At 36.9% G+C, this 25,344-nt stretch overlaps 1 protein-coding gene across 2 annotated transcripts in view; it reads left to right on the forward strand.

Annotated features, from left to right (window-relative positions):
- Nucleotides 1-25,344, forward strand: part of RNF180 (ring finger protein 180) — a 224,501-nt gene that overhangs the window by 24,234 nt on the left and 174,923 nt on the right. For both annotated transcript variants that reach the window (XM_032144949.2, XM_058434089.1), the window contains exon 2: nt 19,275-19,409. In XM_032144949.2, the coding sequence (XP_032000840.1) occupies nt 19,275-19,409 (135 nt within the window). The remainder of the gene's footprint in view (nt 1-19,274; nt 19,410-25,344) is intronic.

Genomic DNA, 25,344 nt, shown 5'->3' on the forward strand with positions numbered 1-25,344 from the left:
TCTTCTGGCTTGTAGAGTTTCTGCCGAGAGATCAGCTGTTAGTCTGATGGGCTTCCCTTTGTGGGTAACCCGACCTTTCTCTCTGGTTGCCCTTAACATTTTTTCCTTCATTTCAACTTTGGTGAATCTGACAATTATGTGTCTTGGAGTTGCTCTTCTCGAGGAGTATCTTTGTGGCGTTCTCTGTATTTCCTGAATCTGAATGTTGGCCTGCCTTGCTAGATTGGGGAAGTTCTCCTGGATAATATCTTGCAGAGTGTTTTCCAACTTGGTTCCATTCTCCCCATCATTTTCAGGTACACCAATCAGATGTAGGTTTGGTCTTTTCACATAGTCCCAAATTTCTTGGAGGCTTTGTTCATTTCTTTTTATTCTTTTTTTCTCTAAACTTCCCTTCTCTCTTCATTTCATTCATTTCATCTTCCATCAGCGATACCCTTTCTTCCAGTTGATCGCATCTGCTACCGAGGCTTCTGCAGTCTTCGCGTAGTTCTCGATATTTGGCTTTCAGCACCATCAGCTCCTTTACACCCTTCTCTCCATTGGTTATTCTAGTTATCCATTCGTCTAATTTTTTTTCAAAGATTTTAACTTCTTTGCTATTGTTTTGAATTTCCTCCCGAAGCTCAGAGTAGTTTGATTGTCTGAAGCCTTCTTCTCTCAACTCGTCAAAGTCATCCTCCATCCAGCTTTGTTCTGTTGCTGGTGAGGAACTGCATTCCTTTGGAGGAGGAGAGGTGCTCTGTTTTTTAGAGTTTCCAGTTTTTCTGCTCTGTTTTTTCCCCACCTTTGTGGTTTTGTCTACTTTTGGTCTTCGATGATGGTGATGTACAGATGGGTTTTTGATGTGGATGTCCTTCCTGTTTGTTAGTTTTCCTTCTACCAGACAGGACCCTCAGCTGCAGGTCTGTTGGAGTTTACTAGAGGTCCACTCCAGACCCTGTTTGGCTGGGTCTCAGCAGTGGTGGTTACAGAACAGCAGATTTTCATGAGACCACAAATTCAGCTGTCTGATAGTTCCTCTGGAAGTTTTGTTTCAGAGGAGTACCTGGCCAAGTGAGGTGTCTGTCCCTACTGGGGGTGCCTCCCAGTTAGGCTGCTCAGGGGTGAGGGACCCACTTTAGGAGGCAGTTTGTCCATTCTCAGATCTCCAGCTGCGTGCTGGGAGAACCACTACTCTCTTCAAAGCTGTCAGTCAGACAGGGACATTTAAGTCTGTAGAGATTCCTGCTGACTTTTTGTTTGTCTGTGCCCTGCCCCCAGAGTTGGAGCCTACAGAGGCAGGCAGGCCTCCTTGAGCTGTGGTGGGCTCCACCCAGTTCAAGCTTCCTGGCTGCTTTGTTTACCTAAGCAAGCCTAGGCAATGGTGGGCGCCCCTCCCCCAGCCTTGCTGCTGCCTTGCAGTTTGATCTCAGACTGCTGTGCTAGCAATCAGCAAGACTCCACGAGCGTAGGACCCTCCGAGCCAGGTGCGGGACACAATCTCCTAGTGTGCTGTTTTGCATGCCTGTTGGAAAAGCGCAGTATTAGGGTGGGACTGACCCGATTTTCCAGGTGCCGTCTGTTACTGCTTTCTTTGACTAGGAAAGGGAATTCCCTGACCCCTTGCGCTTCCTGAGTGAGGCAATGCCTCGCCCTGCTTTGGCTGGCGCACAGTGCGCTTCATGAACTGTCCTGCACCCACTGTTTGGCACTCCCTAGTGAGATGAAACCGGTACCTCAAACAGAAATGCAGAAATCACCCGTCTTCTGTGTCGCTCAGGCTGGGAGCTGTAGACTGGAGCTGTTCCTATTCGGCCATCTTGGCTCCACCTCCGAAATTTTAGTTTTAAATATATGAAGGATATACCACTTTCTGGCCTATTGGCTATTAAAAAGGGAGAAAGTATCCTTTTTTTTTTTTTTTTTTTTTTTTTTTTTTTAACGCAGTCTCTCTATTGCCTAAGCTGGAGTGTTGTGGTGCTATCTTGTCTCACTGCAATCTCCACCTCCCTGTTTCAAGCAATTCTCATGTCTCAGCCTCTTGAGTAGCTGGGATTACAGGCATGTGCCACCACACCTGGCTAATTTGTGTATTTTTAGTAGAGATAAGGTTTCACCTTCTTGGCCAGGCTTGTCTTGAACTCTTGGCCTCAAGTGATCTGCCTGCCTTGGCCTCTGAAAGTGCTGGGATTACAAGCGTGAGCCACCATGCCCAGTCAGAAGGTATATATTTTTTGATGGATAGTTTCATAAACAGCATAGTAACATATAGTTAAAGCACATATGATATCCTGAAACTCAGACTGTGTTCTTTAATGGATTTTCTAAAACATCAATCTCTATAATAGCTTTATTAGGCTGAATTGGGCACCCCCAAATTCATGTGTTGAAGGCCTAATTCCTAGTACCTCTGAACATGACTGTATTTGGAGGATAGGGACTTTAAAGAGGTGATTAAGTTAAAATGAGTTGTTAGTGTGGGCACTAATCCAATCTGACTGGTGTCCTTATACATAGAACAAATTTGGACACATAAAGACCTACTGGGTATGTGTGCCTACAGAGGAAAGATCGTGTGAGGACACATTGAGAAGACAGCCATCTGCAGCCCAAGGAGAGAGGTCACAGAAGGAACCAAACCTGCTGATGTCTTGATTTTTGGCTTCTAGTCTCCAGAACTGTGAGACAATAAGTTTCTGTTGTTTAAACTACCCAGTCTGTGGTACTTTGTTATGGTAGTCCTAGCAAACTCATACCATTGTCCTGTTTTTAGTGATTTTGGTTTGATCTTTGAGTGTAAGTGGGAACAGCCTTATCTGCCCATTATAAGGTACTTTATTATCTTTTTTTCTAATTGTTTTAGCATCTATTGATGGTTTTATCTAGATCCATTATTTCATCAGGGGTCAAAAATGGTAATTTTAATATAATCACCCTTCATTTTTTAGCACTGTGCTTCTATACTGAAGAACTTTTGCTCACCAACTATTTGGTTACCATGAAATAGTCTGTATTGCAAAGGTACAATAACTGCTTGATTGGATTCTTTCTCTTTTTCAATTCATTTTTAGATTCTGACATCCTCCATATCACCTGAGAATCCCAAATTTCAGGTTTGGGGATTTGAATTTATACTATTAGGGTGAGCCAAAGACTTCCAAACTGACTGGTGATGCCTTTGGAACACCTGGCAGATACAGTGTGAAACCCTGTTTCCAGGAGGGACAGGTTCTCAAGGGCCCATGATAGTCTCATGATAAAGATAAGTTCACTTCCCAAACTGCAGATCCATGAGGAAATGAATGAGAGTTAATATATCCCCAGAAAATTTAGGTAAACCCAGGGCTCAGTCTTTGGTCTTTTCTCTGTGCATACTCACAACCTTGTAGATATCATTTATTTTCATGGCTTTAGAGAACCATCCCACGTTTAAATCTTTTGTTGAGAGATCTCATACCTAAAGATATCACAAACCAAACTCCTGACTGTCCTTTCTGTTTCACTGGCAGCCTTTCCCATACCCGTTGATGGCAGTTTCATCTTTACAGTTGCATATAACAAAGAATTTGGAGATCCTTAGCTCCTCATAGACTCTACATCCAATCTGTCTGGAAATCATCTCTGCTTTACTTTCAGTGTATATCTAGAATTTGATGATAACACCTTCATTGCTATCACCTTAATCCAACTTTTGGCTATATTCCTGTAGCAGCATTTTTCATCATAACAGTGTTTGTCTGGTAGAAGAGTTAGTTGGTACTTTTCATAAACATAGTCCTGTTTTACACTCAGAAACTTTTATTTAAAAATAAATATAATCATTTAAAAAGTACTACTTTATCTCATTTTTCTTTTCTTACTTTATGTAATTATGAGTAAATTAAGAGTTTACTAGGGAAAGGGCAGAAGCTTGTAGAAGTGTATTGTATACTAGGACAAGCATTTTGATTCAACCAGAAGCATATGAGTATGTAAATCATAATTTAGTTTCTAATTAGGTTTTTTTTCCCATGTAATTCAACCTAATGTATTTAAACATTGGGTTGGCTCTTAGGTGAATTTAAATGAAATAAAGAATGTGGTTTATACCTGATATGTTTGGATTTCCTTTCAATGCCCAAAGAGAGAACAGTAGCTCTAATTGCCACAAATTCATTTCAGCAACATATATAGTCACATACAATGCAGCCTGTGGTATTGAGGGGGGCTACAAAAACTTGAGCTACTGCTTATGCCCTTTCTCTGGGAGTTTACAAGTAGAGGAAGATTCAGATGTACACATTAATGTGTTATCTGGTGACGCAAAGACAAAAGTACAACATAAAGGCATAGGTAACAGATGAACAAAGGTACCAGATGAACAAAGGTAAAAGCTGTTTAGGAACAGAGCAAACAATGAAAGTGCTAGGAACGTAAAACTCTCTTTTGGGGAAGATGGTGGGATAAATAAGTAAACAAGCCCAAGTCTCTTGGCTTCCCAGGCAGTGCTTTATTGGTCAGTGTTTTATCTGCTAGGAGATACCTGCTTTTTTTTTCTCCATTGTCTGGCATTTTTTTGGAGCCGTATCTTTTGAGGTAATCTAATATAGTTGCCTCTGTATCAAACAAAATGTCTCTGTGTGTGACAATTCCTCTGGCCCTGAAGTAAAAAGGATTTTGAAGTCAAGTCAGTGTGCTTGTCTATGCAGCCGCCTTTCATCTGAATCCTTTCTTGATTACTGATACATCAAGAAGAATGTATCTAGTAAGAGTATGGCAAATTAGACAAATACTTATTATCAACATTTGGTTAAAACAACGCTTTATGTCATGATAATATACTTAACATAAGGTAAGTATGTTTTAGCCTGTATTTCCCATTCTAAGAAGTCAGCCTGAGAAGTACTTGGGGGGAAGAAGGCTCCATTTGACCTCAGGCTGAAGTCTTTATTTAGATGTTTTCCTTTGAGAACCCTGATAATTTTTGCCTGTTCTCTCCCAGTCAATTGGCTTAGAACCCCTCTCACCCTCTCATATGCTTTCATAGCACATGTCTTTGTTATTCTTTATGTTCTGGGACAAAATAATAGTTTCTCAGCAAATGATTATTGAATATTAACTGAAAAGAAATTTCCTGATTTTATTTTCTTCTTTACTGTATCTTTATGGTCCAAACAGAAATATTATTGGCACCTTATTAAAATTATATTTAGATGTATCATGTCCTGGATTGCTCAAGAATCTCCATAAATAATGAAAACTCTTCTTTGGAGCCAGAACTTGTATCCTCATCATATGATGTTTCTGAGAGTCCCATATAAATACCGACATGCACACACCATTTTGAAAAGTGTATTTCAGCATTTTGTACAACTCTCTTAATTCTGCATGCAATTTCTACCTTTTCATATATTTTTCCCATAAGAAAGTAGTGTGTAAGAAGTCAGTGAATATATGGGTCCTGCTTATTATTACTGTCATTCTTCTTAAAAATTCATTCTTTTATGAAAGAGAGGTAGCAAATAAAATGGACAAAACTAATCGGAACACATGTCTGCATTTCTTCAGTAATATTTTATAATTCTTAAAGGTGTCACTTGGATTGAAAGACTGCAGTGGGCATTCAAGACTAAGTGCCTGAGATATAGTTGTAAGAAAAAGAAAAGGGAAAATGAGTCAGTTTACAAGAATAAAGAAGTGCTGTTCAACTTTAATTGAAGTGTGTGACTTAAGAACCTATGGGACAGGATATGAAGTACTGGTAGCAAATACAATGACAAATTCATATTACTTTTTGTCGTTAAGGTTGTTTATTATGCATTGCACTATGCCTAACTCAACAAACCCAGAGAAGGTAGAAGAAAAGTAGAAATAAGGAAGGTGAGAGGTGGCTAGATGGAGATAGGAAAAATACTTATAGATGTGAACACCAAAGTATATGCAGAACCATTTAAACTGTTGAAGTTGACTTTATCATGTTCAAACACAGAAGTATATAACACCAACAATTACCTTAGAAGACTGTGGTCTCTCTCTAATTTGTGTTGGACAGTTTGAGTTCATAAATTAGCAGTTTCAAATGCAGTTTTCATTACTGCAGCATAGAATTATAAAATGACCGTTTAGAAATCACCTGACACCGTCTGTGTAGATGAAGTATCTGATATCTTTCACAAAGATTGAACAGTAATATGGGAGGGATCCTGGATTACAAACTGTCTTTCACCAAATAATACAGGTACTTGAAATATTCATTGAACTAAGTAAGGCACATACATTCCGTAGGCATCTGGCCATAACTGTGAGAAGCTGTTTTAATTTCTATTTAACATAGGATTACTTTTTGTGTCCTAAGGTGTTCTTAAATGATTCACAAACAAATTAGGTGGTTGTCTGTTGTTTTGCAAACTCAGCCATTTTACGTTTTTGCAGCATTTCACAGATCATTGACTGTAGTGTTGCTAGTATTTCTTTGCTGTGGCCTGCTTGGATTTGGACTCCTTTTATTTCAGTTCTTCCGGCTCACAATAGACATCAAGAAGATTCAATATCAGTAGGGTGAGCTGACATGTAATCAGTTTTACAAAATAATTAATATCTGTGCAGCTCATCTGACAGAGTTATTATGTATGATGTTCTGCTCATGTTAACAGCCACGGATTCCAAAGCCCATTTCAACAAAGCAGTTATGGATTACTGTTGGGATTGCCATGCCGTGTGTAACAGTGAGATTTCCCTTACATTAAGGGCATGGTATTTCTTTATATCTACAAAAGGAATGTTCTTTCTCATTTTCTGGAGACATAAGGTCCTGAGCACTTACAGTATACAACCTTTAGGTGATTAATTATGCTAAACTTAATGGTTACAAATACATTATGGTTCTTGTAAACAAACAAAAAAAATGTACATATTTTTAAGTGCCCAGGAGGTATGGATAGTTTTTAAAAAAAAAAAAAATTCGGAAATATTATTTGCCCTGAGATGGTTTGAACTGGCTAAATTATTTAAGCATTTTATTTTCTAAGTTGGTATGCTTTGCTCCTTTCGTAAATTTATCAATTTCACCTCACTTGAATTTTTATCTTAAGTTTTAAGAAAGATATTAATAATTGCTAAGGGAGCTCTAAATTCCTTGATCATTTCTGTTCTTGATTTTTCTTTCTTGTTCACTAACAGGATTTTTACCCTTTGAGAAATATTTGGTGGGTTTTTTTTTGTGCCATGACTTTATTCTATGCATGAAGTATAACAGAAAAGACACATAATAAACATGAGCATTCTAATAATGACAAAATTGGGAGGACCAGCTTGGGTTCTATAGGTACTGTTATGGACTGAATTGTGTCCCTCACCCCTGCCCCAAAATTCATATGTTAAAGCCTTAACTCCCAATGTGACTGTATTTGGACATGAGGTCATAAAGGGAAAATTAAGGTTAAATGAGGTCACAGGACAAAACACCAATCTAATAGGACTAGTGTAATTGTAAGAAGAGGAAGAGACATCTGAAGTGTACACAAACAGAGGAAAGGACATATAAGGACTCAGCAAGAAGGTGGCCATCTGCTGGCCAAGAAGAGAGGTCTTACCAGAAAGAAAACCTGCCAATACCTTGATCTTAGACTTTCAGCCTCCAGAACTATGAGACAATAAATTTCTTTGGTTTAAGCCACCCAATCTGTGGTATTGTGTTATGGTAGCCCAAGCAGAATAGTGCATATTTTGGTACTGTGAATTGGTATTCTCCTGTAACAAACATATAAAAATGTAGAAACACTTTGGAATTAGGTAATATGTGGAGGCTGGAAGAGTTTTGATGCATCTGTTAGAAAAAGCCTAGATTAACTTGAAGGAATCATTGGTAGGAATGTGGATGTTAAAGGTGATTCTGGTGAAGTCTCAGACAGAAATGAGGACTGTGTTATGGGAAATTGGAAGAAGGTAGTCCTTGTTATAAAGTGGCAAAAAAAAAAAAAAAAAAAAAAGAAAAACCTTGGCTGAATTGTATTCTAGTGCTTTGTGGAAGGTAGAACTTGTGAGTGATGACCTTGAATATTTAGCAGAGGAGATTTGTAAGCAAAGCGTTGAAGAAGTGGCCCGGTTTCTCCTTACCGCTTACAGTCAACTCAAAAGGAGAAAGATGAATTATACAAGGAATTTTAAGCTAAAGAGAACCAGAAATTAAGATTCTGAAAATTCTCAGCCTGTTTATATTGTATAATAAATACTGGAAAGCATGTTTTGGAGAGGACACTCACTGTATGGTTGGACAATCTTTCCATCCATAATACTATGATGGGATTATAGCAGCAGAGATACTGCCATTTTGGATTAAAGGAGACAAGACAGGACAAAATAAAGGAAGGCTTTCAGACTTCTGGGATTCTACAGAAAAGGACCATAGACCTATCTGACTATGAATATGGCTTGTCCTTCAACAAAAGATAAGGACCTGAAGATGATACAGAGATGCCTCCACAGGCCCAGAGCACACAGACTCACGGGGCTAAGGCTGTTTCTTCCTCAGTTTGAGTATAGGGCCATCTCCTCAGTTTTAGCAGTTGAATATTTGTATACTTGTGTCCATAGTCTTAGGGGCAAGGCTGTCACCCAGAGCCAAGGGAGCAGGTCTACTATCTCAGTGGGCCAAGAAAGCAAAACCGCTGTTATGGTGGGCCTGTAGGTCAGAGCATTAAGCCAGAAAGAATTATTATTGTGCCTTTATATCTAATGGAATTTGTCTTGCTAGGTTACGGACTGGCTTGCAACCTGTCACCTCTTTTTTTGTTCTGATTTCTCCCTTTTACAATGGGAATGGCAACCCTATGCATGTGCCACCATTCTATTTTAGAAGCATATACGTTGCATGCTTTCGCAGTTTCACAGCTGGAGAGGAATTTTGCCTCGTGATTAGTCATACCTTGAGTCTCATCCATACCTGATTTAGATGGTATTTAGATGAGACTTTGGATTTGGAGTTGATGCTAACATGAGTTAAGACTTTTGGGAGCTGTTGGGATGGAGTGAATGTTTTTTTCCATGTGAAGAGGACACGAATTTGGGGGTCCAGAGGGAAGAATGTTACAGATTGAATTGTGTCCTCTCCCCTAAATCCATATGTTGAAGTCCTAACCCCCAATTTGGAGATAAGGTTTTTAAGGAGGTAATTAATGTTAAATGAGGTCAAAAGGGTGGGGCTGTAACCCAGTAGGACTCCTCTTCCTAAGAGGAGGAGACACCAGAGTACACATGCACAGAGGAAAGGCCATGTGAGGACACAGTAAGAATGTGGCTGTCTGCAAGGCAAAATGAGAAGCCTCACCAGAAAACAACCCTACCAACATCTTATTTGAATTTCCAGCATTCAGAGCTGTGAAAAAATAATTTTCTGTTGTTTAAGCCCCCCAGTCTGTGGTATTCTGTTATTGAAACCCAAGCAGACTAGTACATATATCATACTGACAAAAGTGTAACTTTTTTTACATTCAGAAAAGCAATGTTGATATTAAATTTCAAAAGAAGGGTGTAAAAACCCAAGAAAAAAGTAAACTTCTCCTTTTTTTGTTAATACCAGTAACTTTGAGTAGATGGTATTGTTATTAGATGTCAAAATAATTAGTTTCTTAAATTCATAGACTATTTTTAGAGCAGTCTGTTTATAGAAAAAATGAGCAGAAAGTTACAGAAAGTTCCCATTTATTTCTGTATGGAAAGTACAGAATGCTTCCTCTTACCCTGCAGTTTCTCCTATCATTAACGCTTTGTATTAATGTGGTACACTTGTTACAATTAATGAATATTAACTAAAATTAATAATTTACATTAGGATTCATTCTTGGAGTTGTATAGTTCTCTGGGTATTTACAAATGTATAACATCATGTGTCCACCATTACAATATCATACAATATTGTTTCACTGCCCTAAAATTCTCCTACATTTCACCTATTCATCCTTTTCCTCCCCGTGGATACTTAGATGTTAATACAAGGTGATGAAACTGCTAGAAAGCACTAATTGGAAATTGTCTTTCTTTACTATTCTGATAGAAAATATAGACTATTTCACAAAGGTCAATGCATGAAATACAAACATATTTTTTCCATTGTCTAATGACTTTAAAGACTAATATGGCAGTGTTTAATTGGCTTATGTTTTGCTATTGAATTTTAGAAGATTATTATATATTTTTTATATTAGCACCTTATCATCTAAATGGTTTCCAGATATTTTTATCCCATTCCATACGTTGCCTTTTCACTCTGTTTGTTGTTTACTTTGCTGTGCAGAACTTTTTGGTTTAATGTGGTTTTACTTGTCTATTTTTAGTTTTATTGCCTGTCCATTTTGTGTCAAATTCAAGAAATCCTTTCCAAGACTAATGCTAAAAAACTTTCTCTATTTTCTTCCAGGAGTTTTACAGGTTCAGATCTTATCGTTTAAGTGTTTAATTCATTTTGAGTTGATTTTTGCATCTGGTATAAGATAGGTGTCCAATTTTATTTTTTCTGCATGTGGGTGTCCAGTTTTCTTAGCATCATTTGTTGAAGAAACTGTCCTTTTCCCCCACTGTGGTCTTGACACCCTTGTCAAAGATCACTTGATCATATATGCCTGATTTTGAGATAGCAAACAAACAAAACAATTAAAAATGGGTAATAGACTTGAATAGACATTTTTGCTAAGAAGACATACAAATGGCCACTAGATACATGAAAGGGTTCTTCATATCAGTAGTCATCAGGGAAAGGCAGTTCAGAATTACAATGAAATATTCCCTCACACCTGTTAGGATATTATCAAATAATAGGTAAGGGTTGGCCGGGATGTAGAGAAATTTTGTACACATTGGTGGGAATATCAAATGGTGTAGTCACTATTAAAAACAGTAGGGAGTGGCCAGGCACGGTGGCTCACTCCTGTAATCCCAGCACTTTGGTAGGCTGAGGGTGGCAGATCGTGAGGTCAGGTGTTCAAAGCCAGCCTGACCAACACAGTGAAACCCTGTCTCTAGTACAAATACAAAAATTAGCCAGGCATGGTGGCGTGTGCCTGTAATCCCAGCTACTCAGGAGGCTGAGGCAGGAGAATCACTTGAACCCAAGTGGTGGAGGTTGCTGTGAGCTGAGATCGCACCACTGCACTCCAGCCTGGGTGACAGAGTGAGACTCCATCTCAAAAAACAAACAAAAACAGTATGGAGGTCTTCAGAAAATTAGAACCACCACATGATCCAGCAATCCTATGTCTGATATATATACAGAATAATTGAAATAACAGTCTCAAAAAGATAATTGCATCCTCATGTTCGTTTCAGCATTATTCAGAGTAGCCAAAATAAGGGGAGAAAAAACCAGGTGCCTATTGACAGATGAATGCCTGCAGAAAGTGTGGCATACATATATGTATGTATGTATGTATGTGCGTATAAATATATATATATATTTAATGAAACATTCAGCATTGAAAAAGAAGGAAATCCTACCATTTGTAACAACATGGATGCACCTAGAGAACTTATGCTAAGTGAAATAAGGCAGTCACAGAAGGGCAAATACGCATATGAGGTTATCTAAGATAGTCAAACTCATAGATGCAGGGAATAGAATTGTGACTGTTGGGATGGGGAAAAGGAAATCGGTAACTGTTGCTTAATGGGTATACAGTTTTAGTTATGTAAGATGAATAAGTTCTACAGATCTGATGTGCAACATATTACCTATAGTTAACAGTACAGTATTATGCACTTTAAATAAGAGGATACATTTCATTTTAAGTGTTCTTAACCAAAACCAAACCCTACAAAGGACAAGGAAATTTTTGCAAGTGATGGATATATCGAGTAACTTGATTGTGGTGATAGAATCTTGGGCATATACATATGTCAAAACTCATCAAAATGTATATATTGAATATATGCAATTTTTGTATACCAATTATATCTTAATAAAGCTTTTTGTTAAAAAAAAATTAACATCAGTCAATATAAAGGATAGCAAATCACAAAGTTATCTGTTTTGAGAGGTTCTCAGTGTTACATTAGATCTTTCTATCTTGGCCCATTCCCAATGTTTAGGATTTGGATTATGAAAATTTTCTTTAGCATTTAACCAGTTCTTTGGTAGGACAAGGGCTGGTACTGTTTATCCACATATAAATTTATCTGTTATATAACACTTTTATAATGAAAGATCAGCCTGGGTTCATTTGCACACTTTCTTGTTCTCCAGTTTTTCCTTGGTGATAGATAAGTAATCCCCATATGGGCAATGGTGGGAAAACACATCTGGGATTTCTTGTCTCATTGCAAGGGCTTGACTTTTACCTATCCGAAAACGTTGACCTTTTAACCAGGGCCCAATAATGAGAGTTGTCACTGTAGACAGTGCCTCATATTGGGCATCCTTTACCTACTGTTATCAAACAGAGGCAAGCATGAGGTTATATTGATGAGAGGAAAAGAGGGAAAGGAAGAGAGACACACTTTAAAGTTACAAGTTTTTTTTTTTTTTATTATACTTTAAGTTTTAGGGTACATGTGCACAACGTGCAGGTTTGTTACATATGTATACATGTGCCATGTTGGTGTGCTGCACCCATTAACTCGTCATTTAACATTAGTTATATCTCCTAATGCTATCCCTCCCCCCTTCCCCCACCCCACAACAGGCCCCGGTGTGTGATGTTCCCCTTCCTGTGTCCATGCGTTCTCATTGTTCAGTTCCCACCTATGAGTGAGAACATGCGGTGTTTGGTTTTTTGTCCTTGTGATAGTTTGCTGAGAATGATGGTTTCCAGCTTCATCCATGTCCCTACAAAGGACATGAACTCATCATTTCTTATGGCTGCGTGGTATTCCATGGTGTATATGTGCCACATTTTCTTAATCCAGTCTATCATTGTTGGACATTTGGGCTGGTTCCGAGTCTTTGCTATTGTGAATAGTGCTGCAATAAACATACGTGTGCATGTGTCTTTATAGCAGCATGATTTATAATGCTTTGGGTATATACCCAGTAATGGGATGGCTGTGTCAAATTGTATTTCTAGTTCTAGATCCCTGAGGAATCACCACACAGACTTCCACAATGGTTGAACTAGTTTACAATCCCACCAACAGTGTAAAAGTGTTCCTATTTCTCCACATCCTCTCCAGCACCTGTTGTTTCCTGACTTTTTAATGATCGCCATTCTAACTGGTGTGAGATGGTATCTCATTGTGGTTTTGATTTGCATTTCTCTGATGGCCAGTGATGATGAGCATTTTTTCATGTGTCTGTTGGCTGCATAAATGTCTTCTTTTGAGAAGTGTCTGTTCATATCCTTCTCCCACTTTTTGATGGGGTTGTTTTTTTCTTGTTTACAAGTTACAAGTTTTAAAAGAAATTTTCATATTGAAATATACATATAGAAAAGTGAACAGATCACAAGTATACAGCAAATGAATTTTCACAAACTGAACATGTATATATGTATGTAAAATACCAGTACCCAGAGTAGGAAATAATAGTATGTTAGAAATTAGTGTATTTCTAGTACCACAGAAGCTTATCAGGTATTATGTTAGCTTATTTATAAATTTAACATTGTATCCCAGGAGATTTTTTTTTTGAGTAGTGTGGTTTCTCCTTCAAATAAAGAAAACTATATAGGAAAATATTTTCCATTATCTTATCCTCACCAGTTATCCTAGTGACAAATGTACATATTGGGGGTAGAGTGTCTTCTAGCTGATTAGTAATACTGGAAGTATTTCATGTAAGTCCAAAAGTTGAATTTAAACATTTTTAAACCAAGCATATTTACTAATATAGGAAAGTTTTATATACCAAGTGTATGAAAGTGATGTAGTTAAAATCATTGTAGTAAGCAAATAGTTATTAACCACCTCCTATGTAGTTAGGAAATAAAGAAATACCATATCAAAGGGGTATGTTGTGTGTGTGTGTAATATAAGTTTTGTTTATTCATACATGTGTTCTCCCCAGTTCCTCAGCATCAGGGAACAAACTTGCTAACTGTTGTTATTTATGTGCAGTAAGTCCTTACTTAATGTCATCGATAAGTTCTTGGAAACTGCATCTTTAATCAGAATTTAGTATTATGAAACCAATTTTACCATTGGCTAATTGATATAAATAAGAGTTAATTGCCTATGGCATATTTCTGGCCGCAAAAACATCAAACTTTTAAGTAAAGACCAAAACACTTCTAATATTAAACATTAAAGTAAATGTGAGCTATACAGACACTTAATAAATCAAGACATTTGAGAAAATAAGATCAATATTCACCCAGTTATTCTAGTTTAGGGTTGCAGGTGACAGAAACCTAATCTGTCAGCTCAGGGTGCAAGGTGGGAACCAGCCCTGGACAGGGCACGATTCCATCACAGGGTACACTCCCACCATCTCAGATTGGCACCATTAAGACATGCCAATTAATCTAACATGTACATCTTTAGGACATGGGAGGAAACTGCAGTGCCCACAGAAAACCTGCAGAAATATGGGGAGAGCATGCAGACTCCACACAGACAGTGACTCTGGTCAGGAATTATTTTTCTCATCAATGTTACAATGGAAATTGACTTTCTTTTCCTTATCAATTTTATAACTGATATTGAATAAAACAATGTTATTCAAGGGCCTGCTGTATTTCTAACAAGATGGAAACACCTGTAACCTAAAAACCAAAAATGATGCCATGTATTAACAGGCACTTAGTTTTTTTTTTTTTTTTTTCCACTGTTAACGCTTTCAGATGCTATAACTCTTATTTACTAGCATTAGCTAGGAGTCCTGCTACAAATTTGAATAATAGGGCAAATAGCATTATTGTGTTCTCCCTGATTTTAATGGAATGATTTTAAAGTTTCACCATCAAGTATTGTATAATTGCTAATGTTTTCGATAAACTCCCTTTCTCTCAGGTTAAGGAAGTTTCCTTCTATTGCTAGGGTGGTGTTTTTTGGTTTTGTTTTTCATTTCTGACTACATGTTGAATTTCACCAAGAGTTTTATTTTTTGCAGCTTTTAAGATGAGCATGTTTTTTCTTTTAATCTGTTATTTCAGTATGTTGAATAGTTTTTCACCCAATTTTGTCCATTCTTGAATTCCTGAAAGTAATCTTACTTGGTCAAAATGTATTATTATTTTAATTCATTGATGGATTCTGTTGGCTAATATTTTATTTAGAATTTTAGCATCTATGTTTATAAATAGTTTGGTTTATATTTTTTTCGTATTCTCCTTGTCTAGTTTTATATTTCCTTGTCTAGTTAATATATCAAAGTTATACTACTCTTATAGAATTATTTGGAGGAGCTGTTTTTTCTTTTCTGTTTTCTGGACTACAGTTTATAGGTTATAAAGATTATTTCTTAAAAGATTGGTAAAATTTGGCAGTTACAGCATTTATGCTTATATCCCCCTTCCAACTTGCTTCGGAGAAGATATCTGAGTTCTGTTTCAATTTTAAAAATTGTTTTATTCATATTTTCTAACTTTAGTTTAATTTTAATTTATAATTTTGTCCACCTCATCTCAAGTTTAAATTTATGAATAACAAATAAAAAGGTCAGCAAAGACTAGAGACCCAGGAATGTAGAATTATTACTGTGTCAAATGCTGGTATTTCACCATAAAGTGTAGCAAATAGCAAAGGATAGACCAAGAAATGCAACTTCGTTATGGAGGTTATAATTCCAGTGCTTGGTATTATAAAAAATTTCAACCTAATCTGTTATAAATATGTTTCTCCATAGGGACTCATCTTTCATTCCTAAGTATTTTAAAGAATGTTATTGAGAAGTAAGATTTTCAAAAACAACATTTTTGAGATAGCTGTTTTGTATAAAGTAGCATTTCTCAAAATGTGGTTCATGCCCATGGTGTCTGTGAGACCTTTTCAAAGAATCTGGTCAAAACTGTTTTCTTGGTAATATTAAGATGTTTGCCTTTTTCACTGTGTTGACATTTGCACAAATAATACAAAAGCAATAGTGGGTAAAACTGTGGGTCCCTTAGCAAAATCAAGGCAATAGTGACAATCTATACTAGGAGTCCTTTTATTCTTTACCACCATACAGATGCAAAAAACCTGTTTATCGAAGCAGTAAATAATATTTCATTAAATCTTTACTTTTAAGTACATCTTTTTAAAAATACTCTTTGTGGGAAAAAAATGAGAAGAACCCATAGAGCACTTGTGCAGTCTACTGATGGCTGATGATGGTCTTGAGGAAAAACCCATGTTCAGTTGTTTTAGTTGAGAGTTGAAGTCAGTACCTTTTCGTGGCACATTATTTTTTTACTTGAATGATTGGCAAACTGTATATTCAGACATGGATATTTGGCAGTATTATAAGTGATAAATTTGAACTTTATACAAAGATTTATATCCTAGAAACATTGAATTAGAATCTTTTAGATTGTGGCCCACTGACTTGCATTTAAGTAAATTCAGGGTGTTCCTTATACTGTATATTTGAGGAGGTGACATTGAACCGAGATCTAAATGATGAGAAAGGAGCCAACCATGCAGAGACCCAGGAGTGGTGAGGAGGTCTAGACAAAGGTTATCTGGTAGAAATACAACACAAGCCTTATCTATAAAGCCACATAAACAAGTACAAAGAAACAGGTTAAATTAATTTTATAATACATTTTCCTTAACTTGGTATATTAAAAGTATTATTTCAACATGTAGTTAAAAATATTGAGATATTTTACATTCTTTTTTTCTGCTAAGACTTCAAAATCTGGACGTCTCAATTTAGATAACTCACATTTCAAGCACTCAATAAACATGCCTGGCTAGTAGCTACTATATAGAATAGCTCAGATCTATGAAGAGTGAACAGCCAGTACAAAGGCCCTGAAGGAGATTCATAGAGAGATGTGCACTGGCTTTTGGAAATTGAAAATACTGGTTTAGAGCTTTGGAACAAGACCAAAACTAGATCTATAGATGTAAAATCATTGATACAGAAGTATTGTCACATAGAGTGAGTATAGTTTTCAGTGTTTAAATGAAGACTTACAAGAATCTCCTACAGGGTTTTTTTCCTACTACATAGTTGTAGCCCAAGAAGGCATGGCAAAATTTCAGGGAGAAGAGGGCAGGTATCTCAGGGTTGGAGGGCACAGGCAAATGTGGAGTTTCTCCATACCTGAGTCTGGTATGAATCCTCCCTGCAGTCCCTATCTGGTTAAAAGGGAGATGAAGATAAAAGAGGCTAAGAAGGGTAAGAGAGGAAAGAAGAATACTAAAGAAGTTAAGTGTGTTAGTGCTTCAACAATGAAGAAAGGGGAGGGCAGAACATTTGCAAATTAAACAATTTTTTTTTTTGAGTTGGAGTTTCGCTCTTGTTGCCCAGGCTGGAATGCAGTGGCATGATCTTGGCCCACTGCAACCTCTGTCTCCCGGGTTCAAGCAATTCTCCTGCCTCAGCCTCCCGAGTAGCTGGGACTACAGGCATGTGCCACCACACACGGCCAAAGTTTTGTATTTTTAGTAGAGACGGAGTTTCACCATGTTGGCCAGGCTAGTTTCGAACTCCTGACCTCAGATGATCCACCCGCCTCGGCCTCCCAAAGTGCTGGGGTTATGGGCGTGAGCCACCACGCCCGGCCAAATTAAACGATTTTTGGTGGTCATTGAGGTCATAGTTAAAATGGAGTGGTCAACTGGGCTAAGATGCATTCTGAAGATGGGTCAGTAGAGACAGAACTGCAGCCTGTCTCCTTGAAGGTCTGAACTAGAGGGGCTTGTTGTGCCCTCTCAGCCAGAGTTCTTTAAGTCCTACCTTTAAAGTTGGTTACTGTCTGTCCATGTTCCCTCTCTTACAGTTGCATTTTACTTAATTGTTAATTGTACGCATGTCTCCGTGTTCACCCTGACCATACTATAGATTCCCTCGGGTAATTTTTTTTAAATGTCCATTTCTACCTCCATCCCCATCTCAAGAATCAGTAAAAATTTCTAGGAGTGGGTCCTAAGCATCACTGTTCTTTTAAAGCTTCCCAAGCGATTCTATGTGCTACAGTTGAAAAACTTGATCTGTAGCATAGTGAGCACCTCTGAGACAGAAAGTAAGTTTTACTCATTTTCATGTTCCCAGAGTTTGACTCTGTGTGGCAAATAGGTAGCTTTCAATAAGTGTTGGATGAATAAGAAATGAATGAACAAATGAGGAAATGTGGCCAGGGAACTAGGCAGGCCCATATGGGTAGCCCGATAAATTAATATTGCCTTTCTTTGTAATGGATAATTACCAGACAAATTATTTAACACCCTGTACCTATTTTGGAATTGTTATATATTAATATGAAACTATTATCCCAAATTGGCTTAAATCAAAGTATTGACAAAAAATCTCAGGTGCAAAAATAGATTACAAATTTGGTGGGGCTGTTCTCTGAGTCTTGCTTGATTATATACAAGATGTAGTATATAGTTAACTGTTCCAATAAGTACAATATAATGGAGACTTTGTTGCTTTCAGGATAAAGGATTTTTGCTGTCAATTTAAGGTAGGCACTTCCAATTTTCACAGAATTAACAACTCAGTAAATCCTATTTTTAAAATTTAATGGTATGACTATTTAAAACATCCTACTTGTAAGAATATTTAGTCCTTTGTCATGACTCTTTGAAACCACTGTAGGCCAGATGCAGTGGTTCACACCTGTAATCTCAGGACTTTAGGAGGCTGAGGCAGGAGGATTGCTTGGAAAGCCAGGAATTTGATACTAGCCTGTGCTACCAAGCAAGACCCTGTCTCTACAGAAAGTAAAAAAAAAAAAATTAGCCAAGCGTGGTGGTGCACTCCTGTGTAGTCCCTGGTACTCAGGAGACTGAGGCAAGAAGATTGCTTGAGCCCAGGAGTTGGAGGCTATAGTGAGCTATGATTGTGCCACGGTACCCCAGCCTGGGTAACGTGAGACCCTGTCTAAAAACAAACAAACAAAAAAACTACTGCAGTAACTTACTGAATTGACTCTACAGATTGTGTTTACCACTTTTAGTGAGAGACAAATGAAAAGCAGTAGATATAAAACTTTGTGCACAAAGAAAATAAGCTGGTAGTCATTAACATAATGTATCATCGTAATTAATTGGAATTTTCAATCTCAGATGTAATGTATAGAGTGCCCCAAACCTAAAACCTGATAACTAGTAGGTACGTTAATAAATGATAGTTCCCTGCTTTACTCTCCACTTGTAGCTAATGCTGTGCTAAGGATCTAGAAAGTCCAGTTTATCTGACAGTTTAACATTCTAAAAATGCATTAATGTTTCCACAGATGAAAAGAAGCAAAGAATTGATAACTAAAAATTATAGTCAAGAGGAAACAAGTATTCTTCGTTGTTGGAAATGTAGAAAATGTATAGCAAACTCTGGTTGTTTTATGGAGTATCTTGAGAACCAAGTGATTAAGGTGAGTATTGGTAACTGCAGTCTTCAGTTGCCTGGTAGAGGAGTGCTGTGGGCCTATCTACACACATGCACACTTATTCTTCTCTACCTTATTAAGAGTAGTTATAGTTCTTTGTCATGACTCTTTGACTCTTACCTTATTTTACCTGACCCACTGAAAATATTTTAAAGTGGTATTCAAAAAGCATCCCCCTTCCACAATTAAAATTAATTTTGCCTTTAATTACTAATGTTAATATGACCTTAATGTTTAAAGTGCAATGTTATAGGCATAAGCTGAAGATAATAGTCAATGTTTTTTATTCCCACTATGAGTGAGCCTCAGTAATCACTGCACAATTAAATTCAGAATCCTAGTAAGAATTGGAAACTTGTTATATGGTTGTTTTTTTTTTTTTGTATTCGCTATGGGCCTAGAAGAGAAAAGTTCATGTATAATATAAAAGTAACCCATAGGAAAACCTAAATAATATTCAAGTGTGTGTTGGTCATCCTGATAAAAATGAGTGTTTTTAAACAACAAAAATAAAAATTCCTTAACTTCTCTAAGAGCAGTATCAAAGAGGCATGAACTAGAAAGTAATTAATGGAGTTTGGAGGGAATTCTAAATTTAACAGACAGAGTGACTGTAATCACCTGTCATTGTTTTCTTCTGCTTCTTTGGGAGACATACTCAGCTTTTTGGTTTTTGTTTGTTTCGTTGTTTTACCTCAGTAATATTTAATCATGATGGTTTCCCTTCCACTTTAACAAATTAGCTAGTCTAAACTGATAATAATAGATAACTTTGATTAGATACCTACTACATGCCAAATACTTATTTTTGAGGTGGATTCTTGCTCTGTCGCCCAGGCTGGAGTGCAATGGCGCGATCTTGGCTCACTGCAACTGCCACCTCTCGGGTTCAAGTGATTCTCCTGCCTCAGCCTCCCGAGTAGCTGGGATTACAGGCGCCTGCCACCATGCCTGGCTAATTTTTGTATTTTTTAGTAGAGTTGGGGTTTCACCATATTGATCAGGCTGGTCTCGAACCAAATACTTTTTAATGACTTGAAATAACATTTTAATTGGGAAAAAATCCAAAACTTTTTATGCTAAGAGTATTTTGGTGGATATAACTTATATGTAATACAAAAATTAAATGTACAACTTGATAAGTTTTATCAGCCCTGCCATGAATCAGATCAAGATATGCATTTGCATCACCCCAGGAATTTTTGTCTTGCCCTTCTGCAGGCAGTAGTCTCCCTCTCACTGATGTCTTTCACCATTGCTTGTTCTTTACATTCCTTCAAATGGAATAATACAGCATGCACTCTTTTGTGCATGACTTATTTTTGTCAGCGTAGTGTTTTAGAGATTTATGTTTTGCATGTGTCAGTAGTGTGTTCCTTTTTTCTCCTGAGCTGTGTGCCATTTATGAATATACCACAGTTTATCAATTTTTTTCTGCTGAAGGACATTGGCATTCGTTCCAGTTCTAAGTTATGAATAAAACTACTATCAAAATTTTTATAAATTTTTGGGTCACGTTTTCTTATTTCTTTTTAATATATGTGTAGGAATAGATTTTTGGGGTCATGGGGGTAGGTATAGTTTAATTTCTTAAGAAATTGTTAGTAGTTTTTCAAAGTTTATGTTCACTTTCGGTAGCAACATATGAGAATTCCAGTTACATCTTTGCCAATACTTAGTATTTTCTGTCTTTATAATTTTAGCCATTCTGATAGACGTATAGTGGTATATCATTATAGCTTTAGTTTTTATTTCCTTGGTGACTAATGATGTAGAGTACTTTTTTATGTACTTGCTGCTTAGGAACTGTTTTAAATGCTTTTTAAATATTATTCATTCCTTACAGTAACTCTTTGAGGAAGATAACCTATCATCTTCATTTGCTAGATAAGGAAACTGAGGCACAGAAGATTAGGTAATTTGCCCAGGTTCACACTGCTACTAAGAAGTGCAGCTGCAATTGGACTGGGCAGTGAGGCTCCAGAGCCAGTGCTCATAACCTCCACACTCTCTTTGCTGCCTTTGCTCTTCCTTCAGGATATCATATGATGTCACTTCTTCTCACTAGAGTGGCTGATCCTTTTATTTACCTGGAGAACTCCCACTTATTCATTCATTAAAACATATTTAATGAGCAAGCACAGTTCAAGCACTGCTGTAGGATGTATTGGGATCGATAGTGGAAGAGTAATACAGAGTTGAAAAAATATGCTCTGGTCCTTAGATCTCTAAAGTCTTGTTGAAAATAGGCCAACCAGTGTAGCCTGATTTGAGGAGTACTCTAACAGAGGAATGCAAACAAAATTCTGCCTGGGCTGGTCACAGGAGACTTCGCAGGAAAGACAATATGTGAGCATATGTATGTTTGTTTCTTACAGATTTTAAAGTATAATTTGTAGACCATAAAATTCACCCATTGTTAGATAACAACTTAATGATTTTTAGTTGTGTAATCACTGCTACATTGCAATTTTGGGCTATTTTCATTACCCCATAAAGTTTCCTCAGGCCTGTTTGTCCTGCTTCCATCCCCAGGCAACATACCAATCTTATTTCTGTCTCTATAGATTTATATGTAAAATAAAATGTATAAACATAATAAAAGATGTAAACCATTGAAAATACCTTATATAATAAAAATATATTCATTTATATACAATTGCATCTAATTAAAAATATGTAAAAATTATATACTAAATCTATATAAAATACACACAAATTATTTTAAAATGAGGGGATAATTCAATATCATGGTTAAGTCTTAGCAGAAGGAGTAGTATGAAGCAGTGACTCTGAGAGGGGCTTCTAAAGTAATGTTAATGTTAAATTTCTTAAGCTTGGTAGTGGGCATATTGGTATTTTCTTTAAATTCCCTTTATAAAACATATCTTATATTTTATAAATCTGTATACATTATCAAAATATTAAAAATGAACATGAAAGGATCCTTTAAAGGAAACCACAAAACAAATTAGTAGAACCCCAAAGTAATTTTATCAGTACTGTGCTGAAAGGTTGCTAAATTTGTCACCTATTAAAGTAACTATACAGTTAAAAATAAGCTATATATATAATAAGTGTTTTGTTTCTGAACTTTCTGTAAATGAATTTACACTGTGATTATTCTGGAAATTGCTGTTTTTACTCAGTATCACCATGTTGAGTGTAGATTTAGTTCATTTTCACTTCTAGATAGTATTCCAGAATATACTCTGGTCCTTAGGATCTCTAAAGTCATGTTGAAATTCTTGTTGAAAGATCTCTAAAGTCTTTGTTGATAATCATTTGGGTTACATCTATTTGTCTTGCTCTTATAATCAGTGCTACTGTGAGCTTTCTTATGCATATCTTTGCACACATTGGCATTAGTATTACTAGAAATGGAGTTCCAGCATCATAGGGTATGTGCATGTTCAACTTTACTGGGCAATGCTGTTTTCAAATGACAGTCTCACCAGCAATAGTTCAGCATTGCTGTGATTTCACATCTTCACCAACATTTAACATCTCATTCTCGAGGTCAAGTGTATTTTCTGCAAAATGTCTTTTTTTCTTGCCTATTTTTCTATTAGGATGTTTTGTTTTTGATATTTGGAGATTCTGTGTTCTAAATACTAATCTTTTTTTGGTTATTGTATTGCAACTATTTTTTTCCCAGTTTATGTAACTTATGTTTCATTCTTGTGGTGTCTTTGTTGAAAAGAAATTCATAATCTGATGAATGTATTAGTTCTGTCCTTTATGTGTTGTACTGTTTAATAAAATCTATATTGTGAGGGGAAATGTTTTTTCCTCTCCTTCTACTGAATACCAAAGTTAGGCAAGTTTCCTTGTGTGCCCTCCGAGAAACAGGTTTCTCATTTACCCTCATACTGAGGTTATAACCAGCTTTATGTAGGGAGTTTCTCCTTAGGTTCTTTCCATCCCGAGGGCACCCTGGGCTTTATCTCCTGTCTTCCACATGCAGACATGAAATGGCTCTCAGAACAACATAGAGAATAAGGAAACTGGGGAAACAACATCAATAGCTGTTGACTCCAGGACCAGTTGCCTTCTTTAGCCCTGACCATTGCCAGGAAATGGAAGTATCACACTCTTTGTCTCAGCCCTCCCAAAGCTAGGAACTAGACACTAGAATTGCTGTGATGTTTGCTGCAGAATAATCATGTACCTCCAAAACCAAATTTGTCACAAGAAACAGTACAAATGCACCCATCAGTTCTGCTTTTGTAATGTTGAGTGGGTGTATCAGATTTGTCAAAGTTAGGTTGGTGTGGAATTTGAATTGTAAGGGAAACTGGGATATTTGAGCTTTAGGTGTCTAGCCACTGGCATGCAGTAAGACATGAGAAAGAGAATTTAGAATGAAGTTTTCAGACAATCTACAACGCCCACTAGGAGAAAGGGGGACTTCGACCTTGCATTCAGGCCTGAGATAGATGAAATGTGAGCAAAAACCAAAAAATAACAACAACAAAGACCCTAAAGATGTAGAAATAAAATAACAGAAATGGTCTCTATTTGTGCAATCTGTGTTAGGGAGTGGCGTCCTTAGTTTTAGTTAGTTTTGTCATGGTTTTGGACATGTAAAGTTTATGTGGCCTGTAGAATATTCAAATATTTTAGGAGGCTGCTCAGTTCTATGGATATGGGATTCAGAAGAGAGATCTGAACTAAAACTGTGGATCATCAGCATGTAAGTTTTAGGTGAACCTGTGAGAGTAGATGAGATTACCATGCAGTGTATGAATGGAGTGAGAGATAAGTAGTTCCTATCATATAGGAACATTTATAGGATAGACAGAAAAAAGCTTCACAAAGGAGAAAAAAAAAGAGTGGAAAAATAGAACCGAAAATTAAGATACAATATTATGAAAGTCAAGGGACAAACATTTTCTAGGAAAAAAAGTGTTGATTATTCGTGTTAAATGTTAAATGAGATCTAGAAGATCAGACATTTCCTTCAGTGTGCAGATTGTATACTGCACAATTCTAGAGGGAGCTAGTTTGTGAAAGGTTTGCCCTGGATTTGTGCAGAGTTAGCATACAAACTATATATCCATATGTAAAGACCCTAAATAAGTTAAAAGTGTCCATAGGTTTTAAAAGAAATCATTGGTCAACACTCATTGTAGTTACGAGACTTTTAGGGGCAGTTACCAAATTCTACTAGGTTCAGGTAATTGGGAGCTGAGGGAGTCAAACACTTACAATAAAACACTTTAATTGTTAAGTTTTGACTTCTTCCATCACCAGGCTATGAAGTATTTCATCTGTATAACACCATTGCCAATGCAGTGGCTGACATGAATAGGACTGATGAATGTTGAATTGATTATTAGAGTATATACCTCCTCCCTCATGTTTTTTGTTTAGATAATTTGCTTGTTTTCTCTCTGGCTTTATTATTCTGGTAGTATTTTTCCTTCAATGGCTGTAATATTGAAGTAAATATTTTTATTGCTTATTACATTTTTAATACTTTGTGTTCCCTTTTCTTAGTGACAACATATATTTGTTCCGTACTAGTCTTAGCACATGCTATGCTATGGACTGAATTGTATGCCCTCCAAGTGCATATTTTAAAGGTGCAGTGTGACTATATCTGGAGATGGGGTCTTTAGGAGTTAATGAAGGTTAAATGACAGCATAAAGATGGGGCCTTAATCCAATAGGACTGTGGCTCTGTAAAAGGAAGAAAAGAGAAAGAGATCCTGTGAGGACACAGTGAGTAAGCAGCCACCTGCAGGCTGGAAAGAGAGCCCTCGCCAGAGCCAGAACATGCTGGCACCCTGATCTCAAACCTTCAGCCTCTAGAACTGAGAGAAAATAAGTTGCTATTGTTTAAGTCATTCAGTCTCTGGCATTTCGTGATGGCATCCCAACCAGACTAAGACCACACAGGTCCTGTAATAGGAAC

This window comes from Hylobates moloch, unplaced genomic scaffold, assembly GCF_009828535.3.
Source record: "Hylobates moloch isolate HMO894 unplaced genomic scaffold, HMol_V3 SCAFFOLD_23, whole genome shotgun sequence".
NCBI lineage: Eukaryota > Metazoa > Chordata > Mammalia > Primates > Hylobatidae > Hylobates > Hylobates moloch.